At 32.6% G+C, this 18,178-nt stretch overlaps 1 protein-coding gene across 1 annotated transcript; it reads right to left on the bottom strand.

The window, feature by feature from the left end:
• Positions 1-1,623: 1,623 nt before the first annotated feature.
• On the bottom strand, positions 1,624-15,195 carry LOC149771866 (uncharacterized). The gene is made up of 6 exons (XM_089948112.1): positions 14,949-15,195; positions 8,470-8,688; positions 5,669-5,818; positions 3,429-4,610; positions 2,096-2,223; positions 1,624-1,638 (listed from the first exon to the last, which is right to left on the bottom strand). Exons 1-6 carry the CDS (start codon positions 15,193-15,195, stop codon positions 1,624-1,626), a joined length of 1,941 nt encoding a protein of 646 aa, XP_089804238.1.
• Positions 15,196-18,178: the final 2,983 nt, after the last annotated feature.

Below are 18,178 nucleotides of genomic sequence, written 5' to 3'. Positions count from 1 at the left end.
TGAAAGTTATGGTGAAACTTAGAAAAGACTTAAATCATAGCACTTTGAAAAGATGATATCTGAGAGGATACAAAAGTTCATATGTTTATGATAGCCTCACTGGTACTTCATCTCATGATAAATATATCGGTTTTCTAATTTTGCTTCTACATCCTCGTCGTATATGCAGCATAAGCAGAAAAGACACTTTATAGCCTAAAGAACATATTCGATCGTTTCGGTAGACTGTCTACAAAAAATATATTCAAAGTATTTGAAACAAATATGGCCAACTTTGAATTATGGGTCAGACGTTTGACGTTGTAGAAAGCAAGCTGTGCTTATGTAACTTTGCAAATATGTTTTTGTCATTACGAAAAACACACCAAAGGTTTTTATCTACACTCATTCAGGTAGAATGCAAATTGCAAGTATTATGATATAGCAGAATTATTAAGTACTGGTACATGTTAATAAAGGTTACTGTTGAAGATTCCCAATAGAGAAAGTCTATAATATATAGTTGACCGGGCGTTTCCAATACTATATAAATTATTTAGACTCTTTCGTAGTGTTCGCTTACTACGTATTTTCAAAAATAGAAAGTTCCCTTTCATATATCAGCTATATTCAATAAATGTTTCCCTTTCTGCGCAGATAAAGAAGATGAGTTTTAAGTTTTTGGTACATGTCCCTTTTGAGAAATGATTACTTACTTTCAAACGTTTAATCTAATAAAAATAAATTAAGTTTTATGCCCTGACACAGATAATTATTCATATATTAATATCTTACATAATGTTTCTCTCTATCTAGCAAAAATCTTTAAAAGTTACTAAGTCCGTGTATTAGCGCCATAATTATTGTTTCGTGTTTGAATTATAATTTTCATAAATGTATGGAATTTGGGTTGTTGGCCTATAATACAAGAATTCAGATTAATACTACTACTAATATTAATAATAGTAATACTACCACTACTACTGCTACTACTACTACTACTACTACTACTACTACTAATAATAATAATAATAATAAAAATAATAACAATAATATTATCTCACGTCATTATCATGGAAAATCCATATGTTGTCCGTTGTCAGATTGCCGTAGTACATCATTCTTTTGTGCAGGAGATCAACGCGTTCTGCGATTTTCCTTGTAACAAGATCTATCTGGTTCAAGTTCAAGGTACGATTCTCGATGCAAGTTAATGCGCATGTCAGCTTCCTAACATCGTTAGCATGTAGAACATCATAACTGAACAATTCATCAAGTCTTCTAATATCTGGGTTAAACGAGAAGAGGGCATAACAATAACATTTTTAGTTACAATATATATATATATATATATATATATATATATATATATATATATATATAGAGAGAGAGAGAGAGAGAGAGAGAGAGAGAGAGAGAGAGAGAGAGAGAGAGAGAGAGGGAGAGACAGAGAGAGAAACATGCACATGGAGTAAGTTGTCGTAGACAAAATGATTAGATGTTGATGACAAGTTGTCATATATCTATCTGGGAACGTTCGATATTTATACAGGTAGATCAATTTTAATGCGAAAAAAATAAATATTTACAGTATCTTATCTTCTTTATGGTATGGGATACACACACTTAAAGCAAAGATTTGTATCAACTGAATATCTTCTGTAAGTTAAAAAATGTATTTTGAAAATTTTATTGAACCTTACACCATCTTTTGTTTCATTATTTATGTTAGAGCGTTTAAAATTGTACCGTTTTGAGAAACAATATTATAATCATAGTGATTTAGAATGTAATATAAAACTCTTAAAATGATCTAATTAATTGTCGAGAGCTTACCTTCTTTTGAAATCATGTCTTGTTCGGATGTTGGCGGCACAAATTTCTAGAGAATAAGAACATGCAACGTGAGAACGGAATTACGAATATAAGGAAATGTAAAATGACGAAAACATACAGTTACATGGACGCTCCAAGTAGACCACGATACGAACCTAAACAAATGTTTATATAATTTGTTGAGCTTGCAAATAACTGAATCATTATTTTGAGATGAAGAAAAAGAGAAATCTTCATGCCAATTTGTTATAGTTATGTCACAAACAATAAGTGATTTTACCTCTCTCTTGATCACAGCAGAAAGCGTGTATAGGATCGGATTCAGCACAGAATTGATAGGTAGAATAACGACGGATGTCCATGCATACACATCCAAGGGAATGGTGTAGTTCATTAAAGCCAGGATGCCTTCCAAATTAACAGATAAAACAAATTAATAAATACATCAACTGTTTAAAATCATTGGAATGTCTCTACGGAAAACTATTAGTCATCTTTTCAGATGGGACTTTTTCAATTGCACGTACTTATGAAACCAGTTCAGAACTAAGACATGACAACAAACAGTGCAAAGAATATGTATTAACTAGTATAAGCGCTTTCGATTCACGATGAGTTTTTTTTATTAGAGTCACAATTACGAAACAGAGACAAACTAGACAAAGAACTTGCAAAGAAAACGTTGAATTTATACGATTTTAAGTAATTATGGATCTGATATAAGTATTATTTAATATAAGTATTATTTAAAAATTTGTGGATATAACGCCGTATATTTGTAAAGCTTCAAAAGTTTGAGATAATACTTCTGTCAATTTCATAAACGTGTAAAATTTTGTAACGTCAGTGTTCTTGTTGATGTTTAATGTTTATTTAATTTGTTTCTCTGTCGTAATTTTCCCTTTGACAATGACTCGATGAGAGTCAATAGCGCTTAGGGTAATTAAAATTAATTAATTAACAATGTTTGCACTTTATGTTGTCAATTTCTTGCAATTATTTTAGTCAATTTCTGACACATAATGCGTCTAGCTGGATCAAGTACACCTGAATGGATGTTATTCGCCATATGATCGGTGTTCTTTGCACACACACACACGCACACACACACACACACACACACACACACACACACACACACACAGAGTAAGATAATAATACCTTTGACGATTTTCCATGAATATAAATGTAACATAATAAAGTATGTCAATTAATCATTCCCATAATATGGACACTACATACTTTTTAATATTTTAATATTTATTAGTTTCCATGATGTGTAAAGAATTAAATGTGTCTTTGTAACACCGTAATTAACTTAATTGTCCGTTCTTACTTTAAAAAATACTATACTTTGAAACACTTAAGGACCGTCTAATATAAAATATTGAAAAGCCCTTTTCATTGCCAAGTCTCTTCGTAGTGTTTTATTCACTAAATTACTAAATTTGTATTTTACTTTAAAATATAAAAAGTTATTAATATCTCTTTTAATAGATAAGAAAGTGGGCCTAAAAGTTTAATTTGAGGACAATATCTTCCAATTAATAAAATAACTAGAATTTGATAAGTCTATCTGTTTTGTGTTCATTCTAGAATACAGAAACATTTACCTATTACTCCTATCGGAAACCAGCAGAGAAAGTTCGCAAACACTACCAGTAAGAGATTTCTGGCCACAGTCAAAGTCTGATCACGTGAATGTTTCTGCCTATCTAAAAGTGGACTCTTTGTTCGCATCGCTTTGAAAATCAGAATCTGTCCAAAGACTAACAGAAACAAAAGGAGGAAGTTTAAAGTGATGACTATTGCAAATAAATATTCCCATCCAGGCGCATCGTCTCTTGTTAGAGGAAGAACAAACCAAATGGATGTTCTAGAATAGAATTTCCCTTTAAAGTACACGTTCAGTCCCATTGGTAACACTGATAATGCAATGGCAATCAACCAAGCAAGAAATGACACAACTTTACACATACTGGGCGTCAACTTCACTTGTCCGAAAGGGAACTTAACCACTAAAATCCTGTCTAATGTAATAAACATTACGAAGAAGATGGACGCTTCACTTGATAATGTCGATAAAACTCCTGCTGCTCTGCAATATGCACTGCTTTGCCAACATTCATTGCTTGAGACAAATTCGTTTCGAAAATATGTATCAGCAACAGCCAAAATCAACAAATATATTCCCATTAGAACGTCTGCGGCTATCAAATTTGTTACAAACATTCCATAGCCCATTTTCAGTTGCAGACCTAACTTCCATTTTCTGTATATGAATGAGGCAAGATTACCTACTAGTGATAAGAGTCCTATTATCCATACCAGTACTCGCAAGCTTACATTCCGCACCAAGTCCTTGCATGAATAAAATTCATATGTTTGTGAAAGATGACAATTATCTTCGTCTACACTGCTCGGTTTCAAACAGCATAATTCATATTCGTCCGTTTCTAAATAATGGAGAGATGTCAGTCCACCGAATATTTCACTCTCAAAGACCTTTATTTTATTGTAACTTATCAAAAGACTTTCTAACTTCTCAAGTCCATAAAATGCGCGATTTTCTACATGAGATATTCTGTTGAATCTTAAGTCAAGTATCTTCAATTTGTTAAGACCTTCAAATGTGTTGCTTTCTAGGAATGAAATATGTAAATGTGTGATGCTGATTTCCAACATGTTGTTTAAATCTCGAAAAGCTCCTCTCTCTATCTTCTTCAGATATATGTTATTGTCCAGTACCAATTCTTGAAGCCTTGCCAATCCCTTGAAAGTATTTTCATGAAGGACTGTAAGTGTGTTGTAAGAAATGTCTAAAGTCCTCAAATTCGTCATGGACTCGAATAGCCCAGGTTGTATTTCATCGATTCCACTGTCCGATAAATTAACTAGAAACGCCATCGGTAGGATGAAAGGTACAGTTATTTGTCCGATAGTGGAGTTGCTGAAGAATATTTTTCTTGACTGTTGTGATAGTAAAGCAATTTCTGTAGCATTTATTCGACCATCCCTACAATCCACGAAGGTCCCTTTACAAACGCATGCACTAGGGCAGCTTATATTACAAAATGTCTCGTCATCTCCCGCAGAACAATGTTTAAACCCATCACAAACTTGAGACGGAGGAAGGCAAATATTAGAGTGATTACATCGAAAATATCCAGGGCAGTCTCTTCCTCGATATCCTATATGCAAACAGGAAGATTATAGAAATAAGTGTAATTGGTATATATAAGTATAGATATTTTACTATTAATTTTAAAAGTAATTTGCAAAATTCTTTCAACCAAACATTTTTACATACGTAGAGATTGACATGTTGAGAAGGTGAAAAAACTACATATGTCACAAGAAAACCTGTTAAAAATGACGGACGAACACAGTTGTAGGAAATATTACATATATTTTTGTGCCATGAATAAAATTCATCTGAAAATTGTATGCTTTACCGTAATGTGTTGTGATCAAAGGTGTGAAAGTAAATTTATCAGACGTTTTCATCACTTAAGATGAAAACATTTACCTCCTATCCTCGCTTATAAGTGGTACCCAACTAGAAACAACATGGACTTTGATCTGCTATCGCGTAATGTGACGGCATATATGGGTCTGTACAGTTTGCGTATGGACTGGACGTTCAAGCGAGCATATACGGTGCTAACGTATCAATTGGCATGCGCAGAACTGTTTGAAACTACTACCATCTCTTAAGGCAAGCAGAGCACTTGAGATACTGAAAATTATAAAAATCAGACCCATAACATCTTATTTTAATAATGGTGATGATCATTGTCATGAATATTTCTATATTTGTATTATAAGACACAACTAAAAACAATGGATTTACCACATTCAGCTTCGTCTTCACCATTTGGACACTGCTGCAAACCGTCACACAAGAATCGTACTGCCAAACAATATGATCCTGGGCATTTCATGAAGTTGTCTGGACAAATGAACGTTTCTGAAAGAGATTTCTTTGTATAATTTTGAGTTTCTACAAGAATTTGCCACTTACAATATTCTCATTATCAAAAATGAATTTGTTTAATAGTAGCCACTAAACTGCTATGTGCGAGGAATTGCAAGAAATATTTGTTTCGAATTTAGGATGATTATATTTACCATTGGACATTAAAGATATGTTAGAACATCATGGTGTAACGATATTATTCCACTATAAACGTTATGATAGCACAACTGTCATCCACTTTAATATTGATAGCAAAACAATGCAGATGAATAAAAAGGAATATCAATAAAAAGTGAAATAATAACTTAATAAGCATATATATGTGCATTGACAATTAAATATATGTACTTATGTATGATAATCATTTAAAAATGTTGATATATCCAACATGTATACTCATTTATAACACTGGTAAGTGTAGAACTAACGAACCACATATGTTATCATTATTACGTCTGGAGCAAAATATAAAAACAAATAAAAGTGAAGTACTTCTTACCACAATGCTTGGTATGAGACATATCAGCGCAACCTACTGGCGAACCAAAACAATCCTCGTCATAAAGGCAACGTGTTGTGTTCAATACAGGGTGCCCCGTGTCACACGGTATTCTTGCGTCGTCTGGATAAAATGCTAAATGGTTGGAAACTATCAAACATTTTAGAGGTTAAACTTATTCGCTAGGATCATTGGGCACTGAACATAAATCAAAATTATATTTTTCACATCATTTATAAACTATACTCTTCATTGGAAGATCGTAATGTATCAACATTTAGAGGTCTTTCATGTTTAGTTCGGGCCTTTTAATCACATTGCCATGCGTTATGCAACAATCTATATAAATTAGACGCTGTAACAAAATTCAAGATAATTTTAAAAAATACCGAGCAAGCTACATGTACTGGAGACAGAATCTTCAAACATATCATCTGTGATACTTTATGGAACCTCGATGAAATAGTATCACGAAATAGCACAAACTGCATTCTATTCTTTAAACATAAGGTCTGTTAATTTGGGTACTGGCTAGATGAATGCAAGTATTATCAGTTATTACAATGATTATGCGCACATACATATAAGTACAACTGAAACTGCCATACTCACTTTCGTTACATACCAAAGGTCCCACTGTTATTCTTTTCTGTCTGTAAGCAGAGCCTATGTAAAGATAAATTATAGCCCACGGGTATTTAGTTATGTCGTTAATACCCTGATGAATGATTCCATATATGACGCGTTGATATCCTTCACCTGAAGAATCTGAACCAGATTCAGAGCAGGGCCCTTCGATTTGTTTCAAACTGAAAAGACATTGATGATAAACAAATCATTATTTTTCAGTTAGAAGGCGTTGTTCAACACTTCTTATCCATATGCACACGCCTTCTATGAAAAAATATGGTTCGTATTAATGTGGCTGAATAGCATAAGTTGGTTCATTGGTCTTGGGGTGTAATACACAAATATATAGGATATAATAAATCATTAAGCTGAGAACATTCACTCCCTCACAAACAGAAATACAAACATTATTATAATTAGGTAGAGGTTCGATAGAAGGGAAACGTCACATAACATTTACAATTGTGTAGACGTTTCCTGCATCTTACTTGAACAACGTCAGAATATATCTAATAGTGAGTAAAGGATGGTAACATTAAAATAATTCCAAGTTCGCATTGTATATAGAGCCTTGCCTCATGACGTTGGATACAATACTTGTGTAACCTGTCCATTTCCTGCATATGCATTCAGGATACACGGAATTTCCTATGGTATCGGCTATTTTTTGTCTTGTTACAGTACATTCGAGCCGGATCGACTGTGTGCAATTTCTCCCCGTATTCACACTGTATCGGAAAACCTCCGGTTCGTCCGATGGGTATATAAGTTTGTAGGTGTATGGATGAATTCGAAATGTGTTGCCGTCGTGTTTAATAAACCGACGAAATATCCTCACATAGTCTACATTATACACTGTACTTAGCAGCACATTTTCATTTATATGGTTGAAGTTGCACTCCACTGTAAGTAAAACAAAAATATTCAAGTTATGTCTCAACTATTATTGAATACATTCTTCTATGTATTGACAATTTTCTGTTGATCTAGAATACATTTACTTTGACGCATTAACTGCAAACCGTACATAAAATCGCAATATGGGAAATTTAATGTGAATAAAAGAGGAAAATACGTGTGTGCATATCAAACGGATTGAATAAGTTCAAGAAATACATTAGATCACCCGAGTAACCTTTTTGAAGCGACAATCGATGTCCTTGATGAAGACATGGCTGAATTGTCGATATCTTTATTGCATAAGTTACGGGAATAATTAGTTCGTACCTCTTGGTTGACTTAATACAATATTCTGGTTACTTGGTCTCTTCAATATAAAAATAGATCCTTGAAAATTATGTAAGCGGAAGTATAATTTTCATTATTAACCTTTTTCCGATGGTTCAGAGTTTATAAAAACTTTAAATGAAGAATCTTATGTTTCATATGTCAAACAGAAGAGTTCATATTTATTGCCATGTGAAAAGTGCAATGTTTAGCAATCATAAAATCAAAATATTAGGTAAAGCATCCGATATTTATTTTAACCAACACATTCTAATTTCTTTTTCTTATGAATTTGTTACATTGCATCTAAAAAGTTTACCATTCATTGGTGAAGATGAATTGTTAAACTTCACTGCGTAAATTCCCGTGACGCGCTTGCCATTTTTCCACCAGTCCTGGCAGCCTATTGCTTCAATTGTACAATTTTTCTCATCGTCCATGTTAGGGCAGTCATCAAATCCATCGCAGACCCTCTCCAAGCTTATGCATGTGAAATCAGCACATCTAAACGTTGTTTTGCCTTCCTCGGAACAGCTGCCTACAACATTACACATTATGCTTTAAAATCAATGCAAACATTAATCAAACATGAAACGCTGTACACTGTAATCAATAAGCACATATCCATGCTGAATGTTCAATATAATGATTTTATCAACACTATTCTTTTCAATGATGAAACATGTTTATCCTGACAAACTAAATTTAATAAACGGAATAAGAGCCATTAAATTGTTGTTTATCAGAATATAACTTAATAAGGAATAATATATTACTTAAACGAGATTAGAACAAGTAAAGCAATTTATGGTAGGCACGCAATGTGGCAGAATTCCTAACTAAAAAAGATTGCAAGAAAATTGCTTGGATCGTGTTGTACATTCTGTAACTGTTAAAACATGGTTACGGTGGAACATGTAGTTTTGCATACTCGAGTAGAGATCATAGTTATGGGCTGAAAAAATGTATTATATTTATAACAATTCTCAAAAATGACGCATAGGTGCTGAAACGTTCTTTTTATATTAGTCAGCCATTTCGGGGATTTGGGACAATGTAAAAGTAATGTAACAATGTTCATTAGTTTCACATTAATAATCTGTCTGGCGACAAGCGAAAAAGTACCGTTAGAAACGTTCATAGGTTTCACATTATGGGCCTTTATGGCGACATGGGAACAACTGATGTGAACGGGACTCTTTGGGAACAATATAAGATTACAACACGCAGTTTGAATTGATCAACACTCATTCAACGTCTGACCACACAGGGTAGGATTTAGAAGAAGTGGTATACGCAAGACTTTTGGTTTTTTAAACAAAACTTAATTTCCTATCCCCATTCAACGCTCCTTTTATCCCATTATTAACAAAAACAAATCCCTATTAACCGTTAACTTCTATATCATCCGTCATTGACAATACTAACACTCCGTACCACCCTTATTAGTTCTATAACAATACCAATAATGCGCAAAAGAAATATGAAAGTTTAGAAATATACATACACAAAGATATACCTACATCCTGTGTCACCGAGATTCTAGATATCATTCAAAATTTAGACTCTATTTTTATCGTGGATAGTTTAAGTGATAATCCTTTTCGATTATTTTAGAGCGTTAGGAAGACTTACATCAATGCAACAACGATTTGGAAAGGAAACATTGCACTCCTTTCCCGATACGCTATAGAGAAAGTACATGTTTCTGTTCTAATTTGGAAACTGCTGAACCAATATACACCGTACCGGAGTAAAAGAGAGAGGAAAGTTGAATATTTCTGTTTGAGTTTGAAAACGTATAGCTGAAGGACATTGTAATGGACTAATTGACGTTGTAAAGAAATCATTTTCGCTGTTTCTATAAACGTGATTCTAATTGCATGAAAAGGAACGAGAATTAATATTTTGTAAAGTATTGCCGTCCCAGCCAGGGTACACTGTTACACATTTGCTCAAACGGTGTCAGTTTCTTTCGTTACACAGTAATATATGGATATAATACTTTGTCGTAAACCATATTTTGGGAGAGGGAGAACGTGAAATTTTACATTCGAGTTTGAAAACTGCAGAACTTCAGCACATCGTACATGGATTGTTTGTACTTGTTGAGAAAAGAATTTGTTCTGCCTTTACATTTAACTTTGGATAAGTTTTCATGTGCCAAGCAAAAGCTTTAGAAAGAGAGCGATAGAGTCAGCAAGTTAGTCAAAGTAATGATGTTGTAAAAAATACCAAACAAACCATTTCTTCTAAATCAACAATTTTTAGTCAGCCGTGCTTACTCTAACGTCAAAAAACAAATGCAAGTGGAGGATCAGAGCTAGTCTGTTCCTCTTGCTGTACAACTGATAAACAAAATAAATCTATAACAATGAATAATTTACAACGCTGACAGAATTGTCGGGTAAGAAATGATCTCAAATGATCTAGTACAGTGTCACCCATACACATTATATCTCTGTGCTAAAAAAATAGATAATCATACTGTTCACATGCAGCAGGTTACAGAGGAATGATAATAAAACTGAAGCCATTCGAATCACCACAAAAATACTTTTTCATTTCTATCCTTTATCTCAATAATTACGTATGAGCAACACCAACATCAAGTTCGCACAATTAGTACGAAATCTCGGTTTCACTATCGGCAGTACTCTCTCATTATATGAAAATGTCATGAACATATGAAATACTGCATATCTGCAACTAAGACGCCTCAGCAGCATTCGCAAAAGTTTCAGTCGATGCCACTAAACTACTTATTTGAGTTTGTTTTACTACTTTCTTGACAGGACTATTGTAATTCTCTTCCATCTGGGTTTTTCAGTATTTTATGCGGAAACTTGTAAACGTTCAAAACTGATAAGGTCAACCATACATTACCTATTACACCTCACCCTCAAACAGCTATTCGTTCGCTCCAGAATCAATCACAAAATCTGTTCTCTATGCAAAATTTTGTGAACTGCCTCCAGTGCAAAATACTTATCTGACCTAATCCACGAATATACCTCTTCTAGATATTCGTGCTCCTCTTCTGACATTATTGTTATTATTATTATTATTATTATTATTATTGTGAATACATTAACTCACAATGCAACCAACTACACAGAGTTACATTAGATTATCCTTTATGTTTGTGCTTTCCGAATATCAACAATGTCGTCCACATTTGATAGATTGTTGAGTCTTGATTTATGCCCGGTATCAGAGTGCGCTGGTGCTGAAATTTATATAATCTATTACGGGTTACCGTTAGACAGTATATAATCTAGCCATTTTAGCCTTATCATCATGTTCGCTTGGATGTTGAAGTCCTACAAGTGTTCTTCCTTTAATTTATTTTATCTTGTCAAACACAAGATCTTGCAATCAGGTGTGCACTGACTAAGATGTCTGAGAAATATCCCGGTATATCGACGAGATTCGTTTGTCTTGTCAATTTTGGTATTCAATCTTCGCATGATTGTTGCATATACTGAAGTAATCTGCTATTAATGAAACCCCTCTTTCTAAATGCACATGAAAACATTAACTTTGAAAGAAAATCTATTTTATAAAAGGAATATATTTAGTTACAGATATCAGTCAACTATTTATATCATATATTGTAATAGTTTTCTAATCAAATGATATGTGACAAAGGTTATTACTAATCTGAGTAAACACTTCAGTTGAGGAGTTTTAGGAATACGTGTCCGGGCTCTTCCGCCACAGACATATGCGCAATATTCTGTGTAATAAACGTCTTCCCCAGTTTGAAGTTTTTTTACTAGTAGTTGACAACTACTTTTTCGATTGGTCAGATCAGTTTTGTAAGACATTGTGTACATACTTTCATCTCGTTACCTGGTCTTCATCTTCCATCAAAAGGTTTTATCTCATTGTCATTCCTTTAACCACTTTTGCCTGCCACTGTGTATCATCAGTAGTTGCTCCGATCTGTGTTCTACGAAATTCAAATTCCATGCATTCTGTTGTCAAATTGATGCTCCCCACTTATTCTTCAGCTTCAAATGTATTTCCTATTTCTTTCAGGCTCGTTTAAAATGCCATCACATATAATATAAATAGAAATTGGTTTTGATACTTTTTATGACATTCTTTCATTATCACTAGTGGTAGTAGTAATAGTAGTAGTAGTAGTAGTAGTAGTAGTAGTAGTAAAAGGAATATACTCACGGCAAAACGTTTCATCTGAGCCATCGAAACAATTACGTTCAGCATTGCACAGTTGTTCTTTTAATATGCATTGCCCGTTTTTGCAGCGAAACTCATCAGTCCCACATATTCTGTAGTCTAAATGTAAATAATATTGCATCATGAATGCAAATAGATCGACGTGTTATATCTTTGATGACTTTTGAGTTATATGAACTGATGCTGATTATGTAGTAAACTGCATAATACCTGTTCACGAAATGGCATAGTGATAAAGTCGCAATAGTTTTGTATGCTTGGCACGTGTTTTGACGTTGCCGATATATATATATATATATATATATATATATATATATATATATATATATATATATATATATATATATATATATAATAAAATAATTAAAATTATAACAATTTAATCAAATACACGATGAACATGTAAAGTTGCTGTATATAGGAACTTTTCCATCACCTTCCATTATAATGCTGTGTAACACTTACCCACAGTTTGCTGTGAAATTATACACCCCCATATATATATATATATATATATATATATATATATATATATATATATATATATATATATATATATATATATATTACAGATAACAATTGTTATATTTGAATTTACAAAATATCTATGAATGTTTGAATGATATACTTCTCGTATGCAGCATATGCTCTGTTATAGTTAATTCGTTCAATCATTTTCATGTGACATTGCCACCTGAAAGAGAGACCTTTTAAAATGTATCCATGATTTTCTTTATAATGGTATTACCACAAGATTCATCTGAGGAATCTTTGCAATCTGTAATATGGTCACAAAACTGGCTGGCCTTGATACATTTTCCATCTGAACACTGGAAAGTATCGTCGGGACATTGGTGGTTACCGTCTGCTTAAAAATAGTTTAAAATGGAAATCGAATTAATCCAATTATTACTTTGTGCCGCAACTCATAAAATACACTTTTGAAAATCATTTTATGTCATTATGTTCTTTTCTTGAACGCCATGACATTTTCTTATTGCATTAATTACATCTTTTGTAATCCGAAAACACTGAGTGCCTTATTTTAATATATTGGTGCAATGTTTAGAAATAAAAACGAATACAATAGTTATATGTTGCTTAACATTACTAATAGGTTATTTTAAATACTCAAAGTGCTTTATTATTATCAAACAGGAACTTCCAATTCCACAACTCACAGAATATTCAAGAAAAAAAAATGAAGCTTTGTCTACAAGGATTATGTCTGAATTGAAAGAGAAGAATACTGTCATAATATCGAACATAAACCATGGTTCTCACAGGTTTTGTAGCTTATAAAGATCAATGTTCCTTTCCGATAATAAACAAGTTCATCACATAATGAAACTGCTAAAATTAAGCAATGACTTTCGTGGTATTAGGTAATAATTGTGTTCCTGTTGTCTCCAATGGTAGCCTTACATTTCCAGATCATAGTGCATTTTAACTTTTTGCTCAGGTTCAACATACTGTTTTAATGGGTATCTCGTTGTTAAATTCTCATTTAGTGAGCAAGGTTTATATACATATATTTGGGGATTCAAATATGTATAACAGATATCCCATTATTTTGATCAAAAGCGAAACCCTTCCATCATTCAGACTTAAAAAATGGATATAAATACATCACAGATCACATGTCAAAGAAAAATACTTGCCACAAAAAGGATAATACAAAGGAAAGATATTACTGTATAAGATTTTAAGGTACAACCTGGCCTGGTCTAATATTCGTTAGCGAGAAATATCGTATGCACATGTTTGTATATTATACCTGTGTTAATACAATCCTGCTCATCACTTGCATCAAAGCAATTAGAAATTCCATTACAATGGTAAATCAGAAAAATATATTCTCCGGATTTACATTTCCATGCATGTGATAAATTCATGCCTCTCTCCTCGCCGGGATGAACATGCTGGTTCATTTGTTCAGACCGCCCTTAATTTCAAAGAGAAATGATTTTTTAGAGATATTGTATGGTTATTTAAGGTGGTTGATTATTATTATTACATACTTCTTTCAGTTTATTTCAGTATAACAGTTTCTAGTACTACAGGATATAGTTATATAAAATATGATCATCTGTTTCTTGCAAAGATTGTCATTTAATAGTTTTTTTAAAGAACTATTAGGGTGAAAACCGTTTTCAAACAGAAAATATTCAGTTACAGGCAATATTTAATTTTCATGCAAATGCCTTCTTAATAAACGTAATAACGTTCACAATATAATAATAGTGGGTGTTATACATACAACACTTGAAAGAATACTGTGTACGGCTGCACTTATATATGCTGTAAAGATCGTGCATCTAATTCACGCAAAGGACAATTGTCACCTTTTACTAGATGATTTCATGTGTGTTGAGATAACTGTTTTTGTTTCAAAATAACCATTGTTTGTCACCAGATACAAGTACTTTATTCTAAGTGCAAAAATATCAATCAGAAAATAAAATATAATGTAAATTGCCACATTTGTATTGAAAACAAGAAACTTTAGTGTAAAGTATCTTGTTGATTATTTGTGCATGAAGATAAACTGAAATGGTTTGAAGATTTAAATACATTAGACCGTGTACTGACCTGCACTGGCATTTGATGAATTGATTTCACAAATAAACATCTCTGTCACGCGTGTAGTGCATAATGTGTTCTCTATATGAGGATTCTCATCAGCGTTTTCTCCATTTAATATTGCACAGTCCCAGCTTGGTAACCTGTTTGGGAATCCGTCACCCCTGTATGGAAATCGTAAAATCAGATATCTATAAATTACATTCATAGTATCCATAATATCACCTGTCTCTACCACCACTTTGTCTAAATGCATCTATGTTATTTCCGGCTTGGTTGAATGTGTTCTCATATATGCATTTAACTTTGTTGTTTTACTTTAGTATAGATTATAATAACTCATAACATAAAAATTGATAATTCGTGTACAGCCACGAGTGAAATCATACATGAAGAGTAAAGATACTGGGTCAAGTGCAAATGTGCGCATTTATTAGTGATTAGATGAGGCTCGTGAATTGTATGCCATCCGCAACATTTATTATGTTCATATATGGCGCCAAGCTCTAATGTTTCAAAAGATGGCATTCTCCAGCATTCATTGTTCATTCCGCTTGAAATTATGAAATGAGTGTTTGTACAAGTCAGAAAGAAATTAGCTATATGCTTAGCGAAGACAAGCCCGTACATATATATATATATATATATATATATATATATATATATATATATATATATATATATATATATATATATATATATATATATATATATATATATATATATATACAAAGGCAAAGATTCACACATATTGTGATTGCTTTTAAAGTCTTATGAAAAGTGTTATAGTTCATAGTAACAAACAATGAATGTATTTTAAAGATAAAGCCTTTAAAGAGCAATGCAATTTTATTGGATAAATATCTAACCATGCAGAATATACTAAAGGTCTTCCATCTAACCAGGTAAAATCGCGTGAATCGCCTTTACTTTGCCCGTCTGTGTTTCTGTGAAAACCTTCAAAAAAATATAAATATAAATAAGACAACATGAAATTATAATTTAATGAGAAAATCTGATCATTGTTTATATATTTACTACTCTTGGCATCTAAAGCGCCTAAACTGTTTTTCCACAACAGTACCTATTCTTTCTGAAATGATTTATTTAATAAGACTGTTTATAGCACAAACGCTACTAATAATTTAAATTTTATTAGAAAAATTCCAAAAATTGATTAATTCAAGTAAGTCCCATTATTAGGTAAATATGTTGTCATTGATATAAAATACTAAAACACAAAAGAAAGAAAGGCTCTTTCAGATTAGTTGTTTGTTACATTTTGCGCCAATAAAGTTTAACAGAAACTGTTTGAAACTTTCAATGACACTATGACGTCGTGATCCTCTCTGCTATATTGTGCGAAAGACAATTATATAGTATGCTTTTGTTTCAGAAATATTTCCAAGGTGTGTTATAATGTGAATAACGAGTTTTTCTGAGTATTTGAAAATGGTTATGTCGTAAATGTATATATTTCATGCAACAGTTTGCCTATACAGCAAATTTACGACAGCGAAACTAACATTAACTCCCTCAGTTCTATAAATAGATGAACGTTCAGACGTATTAGGTAATTTCAAATTTGTCTTTTCCAGTCTGACACTATTATGAATACCTGTATATTACAGTATTACATCATGCCATTTTTATCCATCATTTCAAATATGAATCGTTTCCTAAGAATATTTAACAGAAAGAATGGAAAGAACTAAAATGCAATCTTATATATGTATTTATTGAGTAAAGAATGATAATCAGTTTCCAGAAAACAATTAATCTGATGCAATAGTGTATCTATATCTATCTATCTATCTATCTATCTATCTATCTATCTATATATATATATATATATATATATATATATATATATATATATATATATATATATATATATATATATATATATATATATATATATATATATATATATATATATATATAGTGATGGTTTTTGCATATTCCTGTGTTGCATCATGGTCTAGATTTCTGTAGAACCTACCGGCACTTAGTTGTCTACTGTATATATAAATGTATATTTAAGAAATACAAATCATATAGCGACTATCAATCCTTTCAAGTGCACTGGATCCAGCAAGGGATCACATGTGGCAGGGATTGATTAAAATAAATGCAATAAACTGACAACGAAACTAGTATCTAGCTAGCCTGAGCTCTTTCGACTCTAATTAATATTTTACTGATCGTTATCGTTTCCTCGAAACAAACACAGTCACTACAGGTTCAGATTCCTCTCAAGCAGCAAATTATTGGCAAGAGATCAAACAGATTCAGCAAGAGATAGAATAAAATAACTCACGATGCGTCCAAGACACTCACAGCCCTACTTATGGAAAACATAAATCATCAACATCTAGTCAAATCAGGGGCCATCGAATCATTAAAACAGCAGCTGAATTCAGCTTCCACAGAGGAAAAATTGCAAACGTTTTACTATAAATTAAATAAGGATCAAAAACGACTCTCTACAGAACTATACAAAGTCAGAGAAAGAAGACTTAGAAGTCATGATCTACAGCCAAATCACTGTTGCGAAGAAACTTCAGTTGACGAAATATCTTCTAAAAACAAACGGAAGAAGAAAAATCGCCGTAAAAGGAAGAATAGCATGCACTCCATATCATAACTTAATTCAACTGTTACTAACTCAGTGGTCAATAGCTCTAAGTGAGAACTTACGGAGGCAGAAATAAAACAATTTTTCGAAGGGCTTGAGTTTCTGTCCGAAACCAACGAAATATGACAGACGGAAGCTAAAAATGGAGACCGGAGAGTTTAGCCGAGGATTTAGACTTACGGCCCATTTCGCCTTGCAGCCAATAAATAAATCAGAGGAAAATATAAGAAGGAAAAGGAATTGGACCCGACGAAAAGTTTAATTCTAAATGTAGAAGCCTTTATCAACTCAGTTGAAAATGATACTTCCAGACACATCAACCATAGTAACAGATACTCTGATTTGACAAAGGGAGAAACATATGTCCTACACTCACTGAAAAGCAGAACTGACATTATAATTAATCCTGCAGATAAGGGTTCCGCTGTGGTCGTTATGAATAGGGAAGACTACATCAGTGAAGCAAGTAGACAACTAAGTGACTGTAGGTTTTACCAAAAACTAGACCATGATCCAACACTGGAATATGCAAAAACCATCACTAATATTATTAACGAGGCGTACCAAATCGGGCACATAGACCAGCAAACGGGAAACTACT

This window comes from Sinohyriopsis cumingii, unplaced genomic scaffold, assembly GCF_028554795.1.
Source record: "Sinohyriopsis cumingii isolate HCF-2022 unplaced genomic scaffold, ASM2855479v2 utg001621l, whole genome shotgun sequence".
In the NCBI taxonomy this organism is placed as follows: Eukaryota; Metazoa; Mollusca; class Bivalvia; order Unionida; family Unionidae; genus Sinohyriopsis; species Sinohyriopsis cumingii.
The sequence above is the reverse complement of the archived record's forward strand: the minus strand, read 5'-3'. Positions and strand labels throughout refer to the sequence as shown.